The following is a 17,625-nucleotide window of genomic DNA, read 5'->3' as shown; positions in this document are numbered from 1 at the left end:
TTATTATTATGCTACATAAAAAAATACATAATAAAATAGATAAATAGATAGATAGATAGATGAATACTTTATTGATCCAGAGGTAAACTTAAGTCAAATATACTATTTAGACAGCACAGTATCTTTGACTCCAAGGTTTTACTTTTTAATGTTATTATATTGAGCCTATTTTAAAGTGCGAATTTGCTGACATTATTGCTTTTAAAAACACATTGAATGGGTAAACATTTAAATTTGTGTTTTTTTTTTTTACAAGTCTCACGTGAGAACACCGCGTCAAGGTACATGTTGAACACGGTGCGTCACGTACAGACAGGAATATCATTTGGACATTGGCTTCAAAATAAACACATATAGTTTCTCAGCATTGAAAATAAATTGCTTGTATGTCTTAATTATGTTCAGCACTCATGTAAACAAACGTAATAAACATTTTCGCTGAACTTACCGAGTCAACTGTGAATCTAAACAAGAACTCTTGTTTTTTTTTTAACTCTTATTCAACTTATTTTGAAAGGGTGACCGGAAACGCCGCTTTAACTCCCTTTGTTGTGACAGACTGACAGTACTTTAACGCTAGCTGTTTCGACTCCACAGTATTACTGTCCAGTTTTGTCAGCTTTAAGTGGCGTACTTTCATCTATACATATATAAATATCTCGTCTTCTTACTTTTTAGTGTTTGTGGGCTTGAATCGTTCGGCTAACGCAAATGTAAGAATGTGAACTTTTACTTTATATCTAAGTAAGGTTTCAGAAGAGTTATTAGCTAGCGTTAGCAGGGCAGTTCACTGACCCTCGTCTACATGGAAACTTAGCAACACAGTGCAAAGTCCAGAGCAGCCACATTATTCTGCTGTTTTATCAAAAACATGTCTCAATTTGTAGACTCTGACGATACCACTCCACTGCTCGGGGATGATGCATGCAGGTGAGTGTTTTTTAAAGTTAATGACTGTAACCTGTTGTGTGTTTACAACAAAGCGCATTGTTTACCAAACAATGTAAGCATTAGTAGATTTAACCCCTTACTTTGTGTGAGCCATGAATTATATATAAGCTTTATTGCTTTCTGTACATTTGGGAGGGGGGAGGGGGGAGGGGGGGGGGGGGGGGGGCTGTCATGATGACGTAACAACATGTCACCTGTACTCGTTTGTCACCCTGCGCAGTGATGACTCTCAGGATGAGGATTACAAGAGTCGATGGAGGTCCATCCGGGTCATGTACTTCACCATGTTCCTCAGCAGTGTCGGTGAGGACGCAGATGAGTTGGAGACATTGTTTTACCTTTAACTTTCTATAGGTTCTGCAGGGACATTTCACTAGTGCTTGTAGTGGTAGTATGGGAAAAGTGTTTCTCTCATGATACAGTGGTAAACAAACAACAACAAGTGTGGTGGAGATATCTATAGTCTATAAATAACAAATATTCCAAACAAATTATAAACTTAACACAAACTCAAAATAAAGCCACTGAGGCACCTAGATCTTACGCAGCATATATTAATAAGTCCATTGTCCATTATTTTTTTTAATTTTTACATTATGTTCTATTTTACTGGACCCTGGACACTTTACACTGTTTACATTACTCTATATTTTATATTTTGTACATTCAAATAATTCTTTTTTTAATTTTTACATTATATTCTATTTTACTGTATATATGTGTTTTAGTAATTTGAGTGTTTATTGCATGGCCTTGCGGAACAGTCCTTACATTTCACTGCACATCTGTATGAGCATGTGACAAATCAAAATCTTGAATCTTGACTCTTGATTGAAGGTTTTTAGGGTGGTGTATTTTATCCAGAGACATCAAGCAGGCAACAAACAGCAACCAAAAAACGCTGCTGTCTCTCTTGCCCTGTCATCCTGCCATTGCGTCCTGGCTTCCTGGTAAAAAAAACCCATTAATCCATTAGGTGCCTACCTGAGTCTCACCTGGCTACCTGGCTATATAGACGCATGACCCATGTACAGACTCCGCCCTTATGCCCCAAGTAGCAAAATAAACGAATGGAAATAACTCACATGAATGTAAACGATGATAATCAAAATACTCCGAACATAATCTAATATTCAAATGTTGCCCCAAAATATCCCAAAATAAGAATATAGACTTTCACTTAATTTAGGAACAGTGAATAGCTGTAATAACAAGATGAAGGAAACTGTCCTGTAGCCACCCTACCTTTTGGATGTAGAATGACAAGCTGATTTACAAAGTCGGTCGATGGGAAACACTGGGGAAAGAAAACATTCCACGTTTGATGGTCTAAGCATGGTGTTCATCCTCTTTTGTGTTTTTAGTGTGATATAAATAGAAACGCATGTAAGTTCTCTGACAGCAGGTTAATTGTTTTGTGTGCTTCTTTAGGTTTCACAATTGTCATCACATCACTCTGGCCCTATTTACAAAGGGTATGTATGGCCTAATGTGACTGTATGCATCATAAAAAGAATCTAGTAATGGTCTTGCTGCCTTCATTTTTTGCAATGCTATCATAATGTTGTACTAAATCAGCTGCACAGTCTTCCACATAACACACTTTTTTTTGTGCCTTTCAGGTTGATGAGAGTGTCAATGCCAGCTTCCTGGGATGGGTGGTGGCGGCCTACAGTCTCGGTCAGATGCTTGCGTCACCCATTTTTGGCCTTTGGTCCAACCACCGGCGGAGAATGGAGCCACTGGTGTGCTCCATTCTCATCAACCTGTCAGCCAACATCTACTACGCCTATGCATACCTGCCCACAGACAACAACAGGTTCCACATACTGCTGTCTAGAGCCTTTGTGGGATTTGGAGCAGGTGACAAATCTCTTTCTACTTAAGTGTTATATCATTATATGATGTCAATGATGTCACATGATTACTAACGTAAGCATTTCATGGCAGGTAATGTTGCTGTGGTGAGGTCCTATGTTGCTGGAGCTACATCACTGAAGGAGAGGACCGGTGCTATGGCAAACATGAGCGCCTGCCAGGCCTTGGGTTTTATTCTTGGGCCGGGTAAAGTTTTATTCATGTTTTGTGAATGAGTTAGTGAGAGAAGAATCAACAATTCAACAGTTTAGTTAATATTTGCATATCTTTGCATATTAGCTTTGCAGGCCTGCCTGTCATTCATTGGTGAGAATGGTGTCACGGTGAAGTTCATAGACCTGCAGGTCAACATGTACACAGCTCCTGCGTTGCTGGCTGCAGTTTTTGGTGTCATCAACATCCTGTTGGTTGTTTTCTTGCTGAGGTGAGGCGCTACGATATGACACGATGTATTGGACTCAAAGTGCTGCCAAACATTCAGCTGCTTCCACTAGAATCAATAAATGAAAAAAAACTAGAAAAAGACATCCAAATGTGAACAGAAAGGCTCACTTACCAATGTGAAACAACACAACATATATTGCACATTAACCATATTGCACAAGATCTGCAAAAACACAGCATGAGAGACCTAGTATGCACGTACATTCATCATTGTTTTTCTGTACTTTTTTAAATTTCAGTGCATTAAATAAGGATGCCAGTTCTATCGTTTATTTGTAAAGAGAGGCTGTGATTTTTTTCCACAGAGAGCACCGTGTTGATGAACATGGAAGACACCTTCGAGCCATCAATTACACATCAGAAGGTACTCATTGTTCAAACCTAAACAACTATATTTGTAGTTATCTTTTTTTAGACACTGTTTTTCTAGCTAAAGACTACATTATTTTTTTCCCTTTCCCTGTAGATGGAGATTACCTTCATGAAGAAACAGAGGAGAGCATCGATCAGGTAGCAGTCCTGACTTCCAACATCCTCTTCTTCATCGTCATGTTCATCTTTGCTGTCTTTGAGACGTAAGTATTTTATATCGAATTTCTAAGTCTGCATATAAAAAATAAACATTTACCCCTTTTTAATTTTCTGTTTTGTTTTTTTAAGAATTGCCACCCCTTTGTCCATGGACATGTTCGCTTGGACGCGTAAAGAAGCGGTGCTATACAACGGCATCATCATCTGCTGCATTGGATTTGAATCCATCCTGGTGTTTCTAGTTGTAAAAGTGGCCTCGCAAAGGTGCCCTCTCTCATGCATGCGTGGATTCAATTTGGAATATAGTTTAGCTTTGATGCACATGTTTCTTTAAGAAGACTGTTTATGCCCTTCCAGAGTTGGGGATCGTCCAGTGTTGCTTGCAGGCTTGGCCATTATATTCTGTGGCTTCTTCATTCTGCTTCCTTGGGGGAATCAGTACCCTAAAATCCAGTGGGCAGGTATGTTCTGTTTTGAATTTGGCAGATTGGTTACTGTGTTGTAATTGCAGCCAGTAATAGAGTACTTTTTTTTTCTCTCTATAAAAATGTGAGATTTTTTTTGTGTGTCCATTTATGAGAAACGAGATGTTTTCAGGCTGCAAGACTCCGTCTAAGAATTATGCTGGATTGCTGTTAATAAGAAGCATTCTGACAGGGCCCTCAAATGTTCATGTTCTGATTTTTTTCCCCCCCTTGTAATACAGACATCAAAAACCACTCTTTGGTAACTCAGATGTCGGCCGCCACGTTAGGCTCCAACAGCTCTCTGGAGCCAATAGGATGCCCATTCCAACAGACGTGGTGTCAGTATACTCCAGTTATCCACCTGGCCCAGTTCATCTCATCTGACTTCCTCATTGGGATCGGATATCCAGCCTGCAATGTCATGTCATACACACTATATTCTAAAATCCTGGGACCCAAACCTCAGGTCAGAAGAACATAATGTTGTCAACAAATGTATCTGATTTTGTGCTTGTACATTCTTCAAATGTTTGTCTGAAATTGTAACTGTATAATTCCTCTTTTGAGAACCCATATTGTGTATTTCTCCGGTCTTTTTCTGCAGGGTGTGTACATGGGGTGGTTGACAGCCTCAGGCAGCGGGGCTCGGACGTTGGGCCCAGTCTTCGTCTCCCAGGTCTACACCATCCTGGGACCCCGCTGGGCCTTTAGCCTGATCTGTGGCATGGTGATGGGGTCAATTATCCTTCTAGCCGCTCTCTACCACAGACTCATTGCCTTTTCTATACGCCACGGGAGGACCGAAGGATAACAAGCGAATATTCCTACTACACAGACTGACAGCAGTTTCTTACTTTTGATCTCTGGGACTTAAAGACAAAATTCAGGCAATAATGAAGGCTCTTTGTTGTAGATACTTTTAAGTGTGCTAACTGAAGAGCTAGGAGGGTTTGTGACTCAGGGTTAAGGCCAGGTTTGTTTTTCAAACTTGACCAAAGATTTGGGCCTCCTTAGTTAAAAGAGAGCTAGTGCTGCAGCTGCACTTTAGCTCACTTCTTGTGAAAGAAGCCAGGCACTGTATGTATTGTCTGAGGTGGATCCATTTCAGAAACCAATTCAAGTTTTAAATCAATGAGTTACTTGATATGTGTTACTGAAAGAACAAGTTTAATGTAAATAAAAAGGTAGTGTCCGAGATATTTTAATCATGTCATTTTTGATACACAGACTGTTTTGGCAAAGCATTACATTGGTGAATTTGTGAAGAAGATACATAGATTATGCATAGAAGCAACCATGACCTGATAAATGGTACATGTCAACAAATCTGTCAAATATTTCCATTCAGTTTTATTGACATAAACTGTGCTGACTACTGTTTGATTCATGTGGAATGAACTGATTTAACTACTCATTAAATTGTTATTGTTATTTCTACTGTAAGATGAATGTTTGGGTGAAAGGTAACGGTGGAGGAAGAGGCAAACTTCACATAGGTGGTACAAATGTAAGCTTTCATTTTCATCATTTCTACCGCTGTTTTCTTCAAAAGGAAGACGTTAATAATACTTCTATTAATGGTTCCATTTGTGGTTGTTTTAAACTACGTGTTTTCTACCTGCCATTTAGAAAGTGTTGTGTGGTTGTATGGATGCTAACGATTTCCTGAGTGGTACATTAAATGATCTTAAAGTGACATTTGTCAATGATTTATTTATAAAGCACATTTCAACAACAAGCCAATTCAAAGTGCTTCACACAAGACATTAAAAGCATCATGACAGAGGAAAGAAAAGAAACATTAAAATAGAACGTAACTGGAATTATTAAATCTGAACATATGCTCAAGTAAAAATAATTCAAATTAAATTAAATGAAATAAATAAAGTAAAAATATAAAAAGAGTTAAAAGTTGCAGTGCAGAGTTAAAATTTTAAAATCTTATTAAAATTGTTTCATGAAAGGCAACCTCGATTTAAAAGAGCTGAGAGTGTCAGCAGACCTGCAGCTTTCTGGGAGTTTGTTCCAGATATAGGGAGCAGTATCAGTGAGAATAAAGCAGAGCTTCTTTAATCTTCAATTTGATAATATATTAATTAATGAGCTTAGCGTGTGTTGATATAGCTGTTATTAAGTAATCTTAAAAAATGTATTCTTTATGCATTGTAATGTGTAATGGACTGCAGCTGCCGTACGACCATGCGTCCAGCAGAGGGAAGCGGAGGACCTCAGAGTGCAGATATGTCACAGTGCGCATGCGTGAACGCGTGAACTCTTTTTTTTTTTTTTTTCGTTCCCGCGGTCCAGAAACTACACGAGAGCGCGCGAACAGCGACCAGCAGCAAAAGTTACATGCTGCAGGAAGTAGCTGAAAAGCTAATGCACGCCTTAGTGTATTTAAGCCGAATATACGAGTATATGGTGCGCTGCGGGGGTAATTATTACTAAACATGGAGTCAGACGACGATGACAAAGGTAGGCCACATGATTGTTTCATCCTTATTTGAAGGTAGAGGCCACTCGTGCTAAAGCTCTGACTAGTTTCTGGAAAGTTGCCACAAACAAATCGGTTTTTTTTTTTGTGTGTGTAACTCTCACTGTGATGTTTTCTCCTTGTCTATTACAGAGCTTCCAGACCACCCCGTCTTTGTAAGTACAGCATATATTATCCCCCTCTTTAATGTGTCTTAACTCCACATTTGGTGGTGATAGTGGACCGAGAGCTAACACGGATGTGGTGACGACGTGCCCGATATCAACACCCCTCAGAAACATTTCATCAGACTGCAATCCGTCCTTTTAATGAACCCTGTTTTAACAACCAACACGACGCGGATAAGCAGCGTTTCTCACGAATCTGACACACATGAGAAATAATTAACATTGTGGTGTTCACATTGTTTGTGTTGCTCATGTATTACATCAGGGATGGGGCAACTTCGGTCACAGCAAGGAGCCACATTCATTTAACTCTCACTGCCAGGGGCCCAAATTGTAGCATACAAAAATGATTACAATCAATTATGTCTCAAATTTAACTCAACATTTACCAGTGATCAAATATTATTATGGACATGTTTCTGGTTTTCATGCTCTCATGGCAGATTTAAATGTTTCCAATTAATTGATGTGTAAAAATTGACCTGATGGGGCCACCTTGAGGGTTGATTGGGGGGACCGCCAGTTGCCCACCCCTGTGTTACATCATTGCACAGTTCCTGCTTTTGAAGCCACTTCAATTGATTTGATTCTCTTTAATACTCAGGATGATTTCATGGCAAACACAGGTGGTGAGGGTCTCATCGGAAAACACACACTGGTGCAGCACAGCGTTAAACCTTTGCAGAGCCTCTCATGCTGTGTTTGATCCTACTTTCGTTTACTGTCCATGAGGATTTTCTTCTTTTCCTGGCACCCTTTTAGAGCTGCCACCTGTTGTTTATCTTTTCCACTCCACAGGCAGGTCATGGCGTTCATCTTTTCTGATACTGCTGTAAAACAAATGTGACCAGATTAGAAATCTGTCCAAAACGTTGCCAAAAAAACTTCAACCATAGTAAAAGTTGTTGACGTAGATGGCACCAGCTGACTACAACTTTTAACTTAGAAGTTGTTGTTGTGTAGCTGGAACCCTTACTCAGTCTGATGCTCAGATTCTACCCCGTTTCCTCTTAAATTACTGGTAACAGATAATCTATGTTTTACTCTAACTATATCTTAACCCTGGATTACTTTGTCTCACATCCTTGAGCTTTTTGAAGTAGTATTTTATTAAATATGTCTAACAAAACTGAAAAATGTAAAAATGTAGTTGATATGTCATTCATGTCTCTTTCTCCCTTTTTAGCAAAGGTTTCTGGGTATGTTTGATGGAAATCCCGGTTTTCAACGGATATTAAGACTCGGGCTTCGTGGTAAGATGTTATTAGGCTTTACATTTCAAAAACTTCTTCTCTTTTTGTGTTTGATTATGTGAATCTGAGTATACACGCTGATTAAGCAGACCCTCCAGGATCTCTGTGATCATTCAGTCTAAACTTTCTGATTGCTCAGCAGGTTTTTCAAAAGCTGTATGTTTTTTTTTTCTTCTTCTTCTTCGGTGTAATGCACTCCAGTAAAGCCATCTATTGGCTGAACGAGCTGCTTATATTACATCACTTGAGTTCAATTTTTGACAAAACTAGAGTGAAATGCTCATTTTGTCATGTGTGCAGAGAAGACTACATGTTATTACATGTGAGCTGTTCTGCTCGTCATTGTCTGTCACAACCTCTGAATGGTGGAAAGTTAGGAACACGGCCTGTGATTGGTCAGTATGGTCGACCAAAGGCATCAGAAAAGTGTCTTAAGAGGAGACAGTGAGTAATTCCGTTTTTTTATTATGGATTGACTCTACCGTCTTCATTAAACAAAAACCTCTGTAGTAAGATGTCAACATGTTTGATAATTTGAGAAGCCGTGTGTTAAAAAAATAACCTGTTTTAAAGATTGAGAGTATCAAAAACAACCAAAGCTTTAAAAAAAAAACAAAAAAACTACAAATCTTGTATCATGACAGCTAGCTAGTAGCTGTTCTGCAATTTGAGGACAGATAAGGAATGTCTGAATAGAGAGGCGGTCTTACTGGATCTCTGGTTGGATGAACACGGCTGTCTGTGTCGAGCATGCAGCCTTAAAGTGATATTAAAGAAACAGTGAAGAAGGCTCTCTGTAGGATGAATATTTTCAATATCAAAGATGTGTTAAATATAACATGCATGATGAAACGAAGGAGGTCAATAAGGTGATTGGCCCAGTTTTGGGAACAATTGCAATAATTGTCCAAAAGCATGTGTGGGGATGAGATAGATCTGTTTGTATGTATACAGATCTGTTTGTTTATAAACAAACAGATCTATCCCATCTCCACACATGCTTCAATGTGTGGAACAGCGACTTCCTGGACAGACTGAGAACGGCTGTCCTCCTTTTTTCCATCTGTTCCTCAAACTAATAACGACCACGTTCTCTTCTTTTTCAACGGACTAAGTAGCTGAACTAGAATCAAAAGAGGAGATTTACGAAGTGCAGGACGTTTCCCAACAACCCATTCAAACCAGTGAATACCTTAAGGCAGCGAACTGGAGCAGTGATGGTAGATTTATTGGGAAATATACAAGACAGCCCAGCGTTGCCAATCAAGTTCCTTACTTCACTACAAACGCAGAACTTCCTCCCCCAGCCTCTGTGGAGGATCAGACCAAGGAGAGGGTAAGTTAACCATTTTTTTTTTTTTTAATCTGCTTTTTTTTTATTGCAATGAGATGTGATCCAGTAGAGTCTAAATGGCTGTTGTTGTTTTTCTGCAAATCTTTTAGGGTACTGAAAAAAAAGGCCGATTATTACAAGAGGCGAAACAATACGCCTCAAAGGCTGAGAGGAAACGGCTCAAGAAACAGGTACATTCTGAGGCTTAAATGTGTGCTTCATTGTAAAGAAAGAATGTTAATATTAGACCTTACAGCGTGTTTTCTTTTTTTCTTACCCAACAGAAACAGAAGGAGAAAAAACAGCAAGGGAAGTTGGATAAAGAAAAGCCGAGCCCCGGGACAAATGACGATGTAATGATGTTTTGTGTGCATCATCTCAGTCATAGAATCAGCCTCTAACACGAGCGAATCGACCCGCTTCATATTTTCGTCTTTTTTTTTTCCAAAGGGAGAAGACGGTGCATGTAAGACAGAGAGTAAACAACTTAATTATGAATCAAACAATAGCAGTTCCAGTGATAGACAGCTGGCGTCAGCAAAAGATACAGACCGCAGTGACGGAAGTAAAGAGGAATCCAGCGATGGAGACACCGAGGATGACTGTGGCGACGTTGAGGTACTACATTTCCACTCCAATGCACAAAAAAAAAAAAAAAAAAAGAAGTCATATACTCGTGTTCAGACGTGCTCATGCTTCAAAGATTGCTCAACTTGAAAATGAGATTTGTAGCTTTTACTCATTTCTGCTTTGGAAGCTATAACTGCTGAGAAAGCTGACTTGCTGTATCAGATGTTCTTTTTTTTTCCTTCTTTTTGGGGGGATAAGGAGCTGGACATGGCGAGTTTATTTGTGAGCAAAGCTGCGGATATAGCCAGACGTAAAATGGAGCTGAAGAGGGAGAAAAAGCAAAGCCCTGTTAAAGAAGACTCTAAAAGCAGCCCGGGCAAAACTTATGAAGACTCAGTGATTGATAAGAAGGTGAGTCTGGAGTTCCACAGAGATTACAGGTGATGATTAAAATCCAATAACATCACAGTGAGGCGGATGGAGTGAGAATAACTTTCTCTTTCTGTCTGATCAGGATTCTGTCGCTACCAGCAGCCTTACTTTTGAAGATAACGTTAAAATAAGTACCGACCTTGCAAGTAAGTTTGGTCACTCTTCCAAGTCCAAACACGTTGAATGTGTTTTCTGATCATGATGTGTGAATAAATATCTATTCTAATGTTTCTATAGATTCAGGAAACAGGTTTGCCAGCACTGGAGACTATAGTATGGCTGTGATGTATTTCACTGATGCCATCAAATTCAACCCTACAGAGTTTAAGTAAGAGCACCTTTTCTTCTTCTTTGAAATCATGCTGCATACTGACACCACCACGGGTTTGAAGCTGGTTTTAACTGTCATTTCTGTCATTTCTGTCCCAGGTTGTTTGGCAATCGGTCCTTCTGTTTCGAAAAGATGCAGGAATACGAGAAGGCGCTGGCGGACGCCGAGTTGTCTCTCAGCATGTGTCCAGGCTGGGTTAAAGGTCTGTTTAGGAAGGGCAGAGCTCTGGCAGGACTGAAGGTAAGTGCTCTCTTAGAATCACAAGTGTGCATGACGGGGTCTTTTTTTGTTTGTTTGTCTTTTTTTGGGTGGTGCAGAAATTCTTTCATGTAGTGATAAATCCAATGACGGCTGCTTTGGGGAAGACAAAATAGTATCCATCATGCAGACTTTTTTGCAACCTAGACAAAACATTTTACCAAAGATAAAGATAAAGATAAACTTTATTGATCCCCCGTGGGGGAAATTTGTGCATTACAGCAGCTCCAGAAAACAGGGAACAAGAATATAATTATTAAAAATAAAAATAGTAAGTTAAAAATCAAATCAAACATCAAAAATACAATATTGGAAAATTACACAGTAACTACACTGGAAAGAGTTATTGTTATTAAAAAAAACACACTGTGTAGCATTATTGAAATGAGTCATGAGTGATGCTGTTAAAGAGTCTGACTGCAGATGGGATGAACGACCTGCGGTAGCGCTCTGTCTTGCAGGGCGGGTGTCTCAGTCTGCTGCTGAAGGAGCTGCTCAGGGCCCCCACAGTGTCATGCAGGGGGTGAGAGGGGTTGTCCATGATGGATGTCAGCTTCACTCATGTCCTCCTCTCACCCACCTCCTCTACAGAGTCCAGAGGACAGTCCAAGACAGAACTGGCCCTCCTGTCCAGTCTGTTCAGTCTCTTCCTGTCTCTCTCTCTCTCTGTGCTCCCTCCTACCCAGCAGACCACTGCATAGAAAAGTGCAGACGCCACCACAGTGTCATTAAAAAAAGTCCTTAGCAGAGTCCTGCACACTCCAAAGGACCTCAGTCGCCTCAGCAGGTGAAGTCGACATTGGCCCTTCTCGTACAGGACGTCTGTGTTGTGTGAACCAGCAACATTTAGCCCAGTTAGACTCTGTTACAGACAATGTGGGGCAAAGTTGTTATCCACTATCATCTGACTTCATGTGTTATTTTCTTTAATGAAGATGTTGTGGTATATTGATTATATTGTCAGAATAAAAAAAACTACAAATATGTAGTAACTCTGGTAGGGGTGTGCGGTAAACTGGAATCAGTACTCACTATGATGCTGTCTCTTTCTTTCTGTCTGAGGCTTCAACAAAGGCTATGTGCTAGGACAGATTTGAACAGGTTTAGCTGCTTAAAGTATAAAACTGATGTCTCGTGTTTATTTAGTCCGTGATGATTAAAAGAAGCAGGCTGCGACTTGTGGTGAACGAGCAGCTGTAAAGACTAAAACTGACCACAGTGCTCATTGCAGCTCCATTAAAGCTTACTGCCTGTAGCTGCCAAATCTTTCACAATAAAAGCCCCCACTTTTCAAGCTGTTGAGACACTTTTATTGTGGCAGTCACTTCAGGAAATGTGGTGTTTTCATCAGTAGCTTAACACCTCTTTTGAGAGAAACAAAACTCCACACAGATTCAGTTAGAAGCTTCTGAGATTCAAACACACAGGGGCTTTTAAAAACATCTTTTTCTGGTCTCACGCACAGAAATGAGTTAGACGTAACGTCAAATGAGGGGGAGAAGGGCATATCGCCAACCTCTAAACTCTGCAACACAATAGACTGTAAAAATAAAAAAAAGTGACTAACTTTGGAGAGCCATGTTCACCAGTGTTGACATTGTTTAGTTGACTCTGTGACCCAGGTCAGCGTGACTCTGGGATGATTATTTACCCAGAGATGTTTAGGCTAGCTGTTCTCGTAAACATTCATAATGGGGCTGATAAGTCCAGCAGCAGTGACGGACATTGAACTTCCTCTTTGATGACGCGCAGAGCTGGCGTCTGCTCAAAGCTAATCTCTTCTTTTCCTGCTGCAGAGGTACGATGAGGCGTCTCAGGCCTTCAGGGACGTTCTCAAACTGGAAGGGTCATATGCAGAGGCTGCCCAGGAACTGATGCGGGTGCAGATAACACAGCTAATGGTGTGTAGTCAACGGCAAATACTGCACTCCTTTTAAATCTCATGTATTAGTGTGACACATAACACAAATAACAATGTAAGACAAAGATTTAGGCAAATGTTGTCTTGCATTAGGGGGGAAAGGGATGTCTCGAGCTTTGCAGGCTAATTGCTGATAATCTGCGCTCGTTTCAGGGGTTTGGATTCACTCGGGAGCAGAGCTCAAATGCTTTAATTCTTCACGGGACCGTAGAAAAAGCATTAAAGGTTCTGTCCAAATTAAACAATCGACCTGGTGAGTGTCTGTCATTTTATTTTCATTGCTTTTATTTGAATTCTGTAAAATCCTCTTGTTTTTTTTGTTTTTTTTATATATATCTTAACTTGTATCGAGTACAACATCCTCTTTTAAGCAGAGTTTTCTCCTTTTTTTACATCTGCCTGTGTTAACTTTAACCCTTTGTCTCCTCTTTAGCACCTGTTCAAAATGGCGCTCACCCAGCAGCTAGATTAGTAAACGTCGGTGGAGTTTCTCCCGTCCTGTCTGCCATAAAGCCCGCTCCTCATCCCCCTCAGTCCCACAATGCACCAAAACCTCCACACCTGAACAAACCTTTAGTGCCTGTCCAGAATATGTCAATTGTCAAGAGCCAACCACAACCTGTTCTTAACCAGGCTCCAAGGACCTACAGTACAGACCCTCGCCAACCGCAGTGAGTACAGACCCCATCACTAAACCTTCCACTATGTCAGTAACTTTCTGTCTATGTCTCCAAAGTTTATGGTTTCTTCATGTTTCACAGATGATTTAAACTTGGTTGGTTTGCCCTTAGACAGTAATATTTTGCCACACTGTCCATTTGGCATGTGTTAAAACTTGTTAAAAACCTGCTCCGGCTCTCAGCCTGTCGGTTGACTGAAAGTTAGGATGAGATTTCCATCATGGCGGCTGCTGCCAATGAGCCTCAGGAACAGATGGGTGGCATCACTTGTGCTTTGCCCATTAATATATACAGTGTTATGTTCTGTATCAGCGTTATGCTGACTAGCTTGTTTTTTTAATTTTAGTTTTTTCATTTATTTTGGGGCTTTTTAGGCCTTTTATTTTCCAACAAAAATGGTTTGACAAAATCAGTCAATCAATGAATATTTTATCATGAATACACATTTTCTTTCCACAGTGAGCTGTTTCCTATTTGGGTGGGAAACCTGTTTGAACCTCTAACTGAGTCGGATTTAAAACACCTGTTTAACAAGTGAGTTCAAATGAGACACTACACCCTGAGTGTTCTTGTCGTTTCCCCCTCCTCAAATCATACATTGTGACAATAGAGCTTTTGGTATTCACATATTTGAGTTGCAACAGAAGGGATCATTGCCACGGCTCTTTCTCTCGCAGGGCTGGAGTCATCCATAGTGTCAAGTTCCTGTCTTACAAACGCTGTGCCTTTGTGAACTACACAAAGCAAGAGTATTGTGATGAAGCAATCCGACGCTTTCATGTGAGTACACCCTCGACTCTCCCATCCCCATTGTAGTTTAAACCAACCCATCAGTCAGACTTTCTACTTCAGCTCATTTTCATTATGATATGCATACTATCTGTCTTCAGTTATTAGATCAGTAAAATACCCACTGGTCTGTGAGTGTGTATGGATTTATAATCAAGTCATGTCTAAAACCTATCCCATCTCATGTAGAGTCTAAATGTAAGGCTTAAGTAAGTTTAAAAGTTGCTCTTAAATATGTGTCCTTTTTACGGCGTCATTTCAACATTTTGTCCCTTTAAAGTGTTTCAGATAAGTCACAAACATCTGTTGCACTACTAGACTGAGGCCAAGGCCATGTGTACATTTTAACATCAAGCAAGACATGTCTTAATGATGCCTACTTCATTAGTCCAAACGAGCCATGCTTATTGTTTGTCAATTGACCAAACATGGCGGCCATGGCTCTCTGATGTCATGCACAGGGTGGGAGGATGTCAAACTGTCGCACCATCTTTAAGGTTAAAACATAATTTAGCTGAATGAATAAAGATACTATTACCCTGCACACGTCAAGTTCTCTCCACATCTTTACTACCCATAGTTTTTTCAGTTGCTCATTCATCAGAAGTGTTGCAATTATATATTTGTAAGAAAATGCACATTTGTAAGAATGTGGATTTTCTTTGATTGAAAACTCAGATCAGGAGGATTTCAGGGGAAGTCTTCCTTGAAATGCTCCAGAATATTTCTGGAGTGTTTTCATGAAAACGGCTCCAGCTAGAACACAGCAATGTAACATTATGTAGCATTTTTATTCCCATCCTGGTCACGGTCAGCAGTGTAATATGTTACACGATTGGATCATTTTGAAACTTCTGCGTACCCACAAAGATCGTTTTCATTACACTTTATCAGCTTCACCCCTACTGAGATTTAATCCCATAAAACTTAATGAACTTTGATCATTCTTCACCTCTTCAGGGCTTCGATCTGAACGGTGCCAAGATCGCTGTGAGATACCCGGACAGGATTCCTCAAGGCATAGGCATTTCCAAATCTGCCATCAAAGCTGAAGACATGGAGGATGTGTACACAGGGTGAGTCCATGTATAATGACTTTAAAGGAATAGCCAACACTGCGATGTTTGTTTGTTGGCTTTCTTTGCTGGAGGTGAATAAGATTGCGAGGTAGTGTCTCTTGTACGTAGATTTACGAGCATTCTTATAATTGTTGTATCCACGTGTCTTGGCTCTGGCCCTCACTTAAATGAGACCTGTAAAAGGCACACCTGTTTGTTATCTTATGCCTAAGAAAATATTTTCTTGGGTTTGAAAAGTTCTGTCGTTACACCATGAGAAACGGTGTCCCTGAATGGGCGGAGCAATCTCTCTTTTCCTACGTAGTGGCAGGGCTAACGGTTGATAGGGAGGGGATCATGTATGAAACATGTTTGATCCTCTTGAGTGAAACATGAACACGCAGTAGGGGGCACTGTCTCGTCAGTGTGAACACAGTGCTGACAACAAATGCAGAGGGAGTTTTTACTGAGTCATCACTCCACTGTTAGGGTGGGGGTTGTTTCTGCTGTAGATGTTCAACGATGAAATCTTGAAACAGACTTTGGATCATCTGGTGGTCAGACAACACAGCAACAGAACACACTGCTGACCATCGCTGACAAAGTTTCTCTCTTAACAAATGTGCTTATATTCTGTTAGAAGGTGCAGCCTACAAATTCCTTTCCACTTGGGTACATCTCTAAAGGCTAGGAAGATGACATTACCTTGACTTGTAAATGTCAGACATATACAGTTCAGCCTCAGCAAACTTTGTTTCCTTTTCTTCCAACATACACTCGGCTCCTATCCAAATATAACTCTGCTGCAATGAGATGTCTTACAGCTACACAACCTAAAATAGTATACTATTTAATGAAGTGTACAGTACCATTTGATATTTTTCACATACTACAATAAGAAAGGGGTAAATCTTAGCTAACTGTAATGTAAACTAGCTAAAGCTATGTTTACTAACAACTACTTTAGCCTTAGCTAACTTATATTCTCATTGGTTAGGAATGTATGCCCATTACATCAAAAGGTCTCGATGGCATTAAACTGGCTGAATGACCTGTTGTGTTGTTTTAAGGTTTCTTATTGGTTGGAATTGATGTAAGAATAGATGTCCCTTCAGATTTTAACTTTTCATAATGTTTGAAGTTGCCTTAAGAACCCCAGTAAACAAATATCACTACATATCAGAGTCCACTTTGTTTACATATCATGCCAGCCTGGAACAAAGCTGTACAAACTAGACCAGCATTCAGCGTCCCATCATGAGCATGATGCAGAGGAATGTCCCCCTTCTGCTTGTGGTGTGTTAATGCTGTGGGCTGATGCATGAATAGCAGTTTCTCATTCTCTACAAACACACCACTCCAGTCCTGATACCCTCAGTTAAAGGGATCTACAGTGAGCTCAAACAAACAGGCTAACTGGCTTGGTCATGGTTAACCCTGGTGCGTTTGGAGTTGCGGGTTAATTAGGTACAAAAAGTGAAAGCTTTCTAGTATAAATGAATCATTCTGAATCTCTCTTTCTACAGGTACGAGTATGGGAGAAATGCAGTCGGAGGTGGAAGACCGTTTCGTTCTACAGACACGCCCTGAATACAGAGGGAACTATCAGTACTGAGAGGGAACAGACGTCCTTTTGAATAAAAAGCTCATAATCTTATACTGCCAGTTAGTTTGTTTAATGATTCATATGTACCGGCTTAAACCTTTGGTCCTTTTAGAATGGCGAGTACTTGACCTGGACCACTGAAACCAATGCTTTTAAGAAGGGATGTCAGTGGTATTCAAAGAACGACTCCGATGATCTTAGAACAGTTTTGTTACATTTTAAAGGGAAACCTGATATTTAGAATTTTACATAAGATACTGATTTTACTTTTTTTTTTTTTAAGCTAATAGCTGCAAAAAGTAGGACAGATCCACAGGAGGGTCATTGTTAAAGTGTTCTCTGGGTTTGATTATGTTTGTCAGATAAAGGGGAAAAAAAAAACGTATAAATACCATATTATAACATATTACACATTATACTGAGAGTTGATTTAAAAATACTGTATTGCACCAGGACCAGGCC

General features: G+C 40.0%; 2 protein-coding genes across 3 annotated transcripts; both read left to right on the top strand.

Annotated features, from left to right (window-relative positions):
• The first annotated feature begins 551 nt into the window (after positions 1-551).
• On the top strand, positions 552-5,967 carry mfsd8 (major facilitator superfamily domain containing 8). The gene is made up of 12 exons (XM_020646331.3): positions 552-930; positions 1,172-1,254; positions 2,383-2,426; positions 2,574-2,814; positions 2,902-3,015; positions 3,109-3,253; positions 3,579-3,637; positions 3,740-3,848; positions 3,934-4,068; positions 4,162-4,265; positions 4,511-4,737; positions 4,876-5,967. Exons 1-12 carry the CDS (start codon positions 872-874, stop codon positions 5,080-5,082), a joined length of 1,527 nt encoding a protein of 508 aa, XP_020501987.3. The 5' UTR covers positions 552-871; the 3' UTR covers positions 5,083-5,967.
• A 605-nt stretch (positions 5,968-6,572) lies between these two features.
• Positions 6,573-17,621, top strand: LOC109993392 (tetratricopeptide repeat protein 31; the record flags this gene model as incomplete). Of its 2 annotated transcripts, none has more annotated exon segments than XM_020646346.3 (18): positions 6,573-6,746; positions 6,898-6,920; positions 8,119-8,185; positions 9,304-9,521; positions 9,629-9,709; positions 9,803-9,871; positions 9,969-10,136; positions 10,347-10,499; positions 10,603-10,666; positions 10,758-10,848; positions 10,950-11,091; positions 12,906-13,010; positions 13,184-13,283; positions 13,464-13,701; positions 14,170-14,244; positions 14,388-14,490; positions 15,460-15,575; positions 17,084-17,621. In XM_020646346.3, coding segments are annotated over 18 exon segments (1,902 nt in total). In that variant the 5' UTR covers positions 6,573-6,721.
• Between the last annotated feature and the right edge of the window lie 4 nt (positions 17,622-17,625).

Source organism: Labrus bergylta, chromosome 22, assembly GCF_963930695.1.
Source record: "Labrus bergylta chromosome 22, fLabBer1.1, whole genome shotgun sequence".
In the NCBI taxonomy this organism is placed as follows: domain Eukaryota; kingdom Metazoa; phylum Chordata; class Actinopteri; order Labriformes; family Labridae; genus Labrus; species Labrus bergylta.
The sequence above is the reverse complement of the archived record's forward strand: the minus strand, read 5'-3'. Positions and strand labels throughout refer to the sequence as shown.

Excerpts from the sequence above, each read along its gene's own strand:
- mfsd8 (XM_020646331.3), top strand. The coding sequence starts at position 872 with ATGTCTCAATTTGTAGACTCTGACGATACCACTCCACTGCTCGGGGAT. Across the intron at positions 2,427-2,573 it reads TCTGGCCCTATTTACAAAGG|GTTGATGAGAGTGTCAATGC; the intron begins GTATGTATGGCC and ends TGTGCCTTTCAG. Across the intron at positions 3,254-3,578 it reads TTGGTTGTTTTCTTGCTGAG|AGAGCACCGTGTTGATGAAC; the intron begins GTGAGGCGCTAC and ends TTTTTTCCACAG.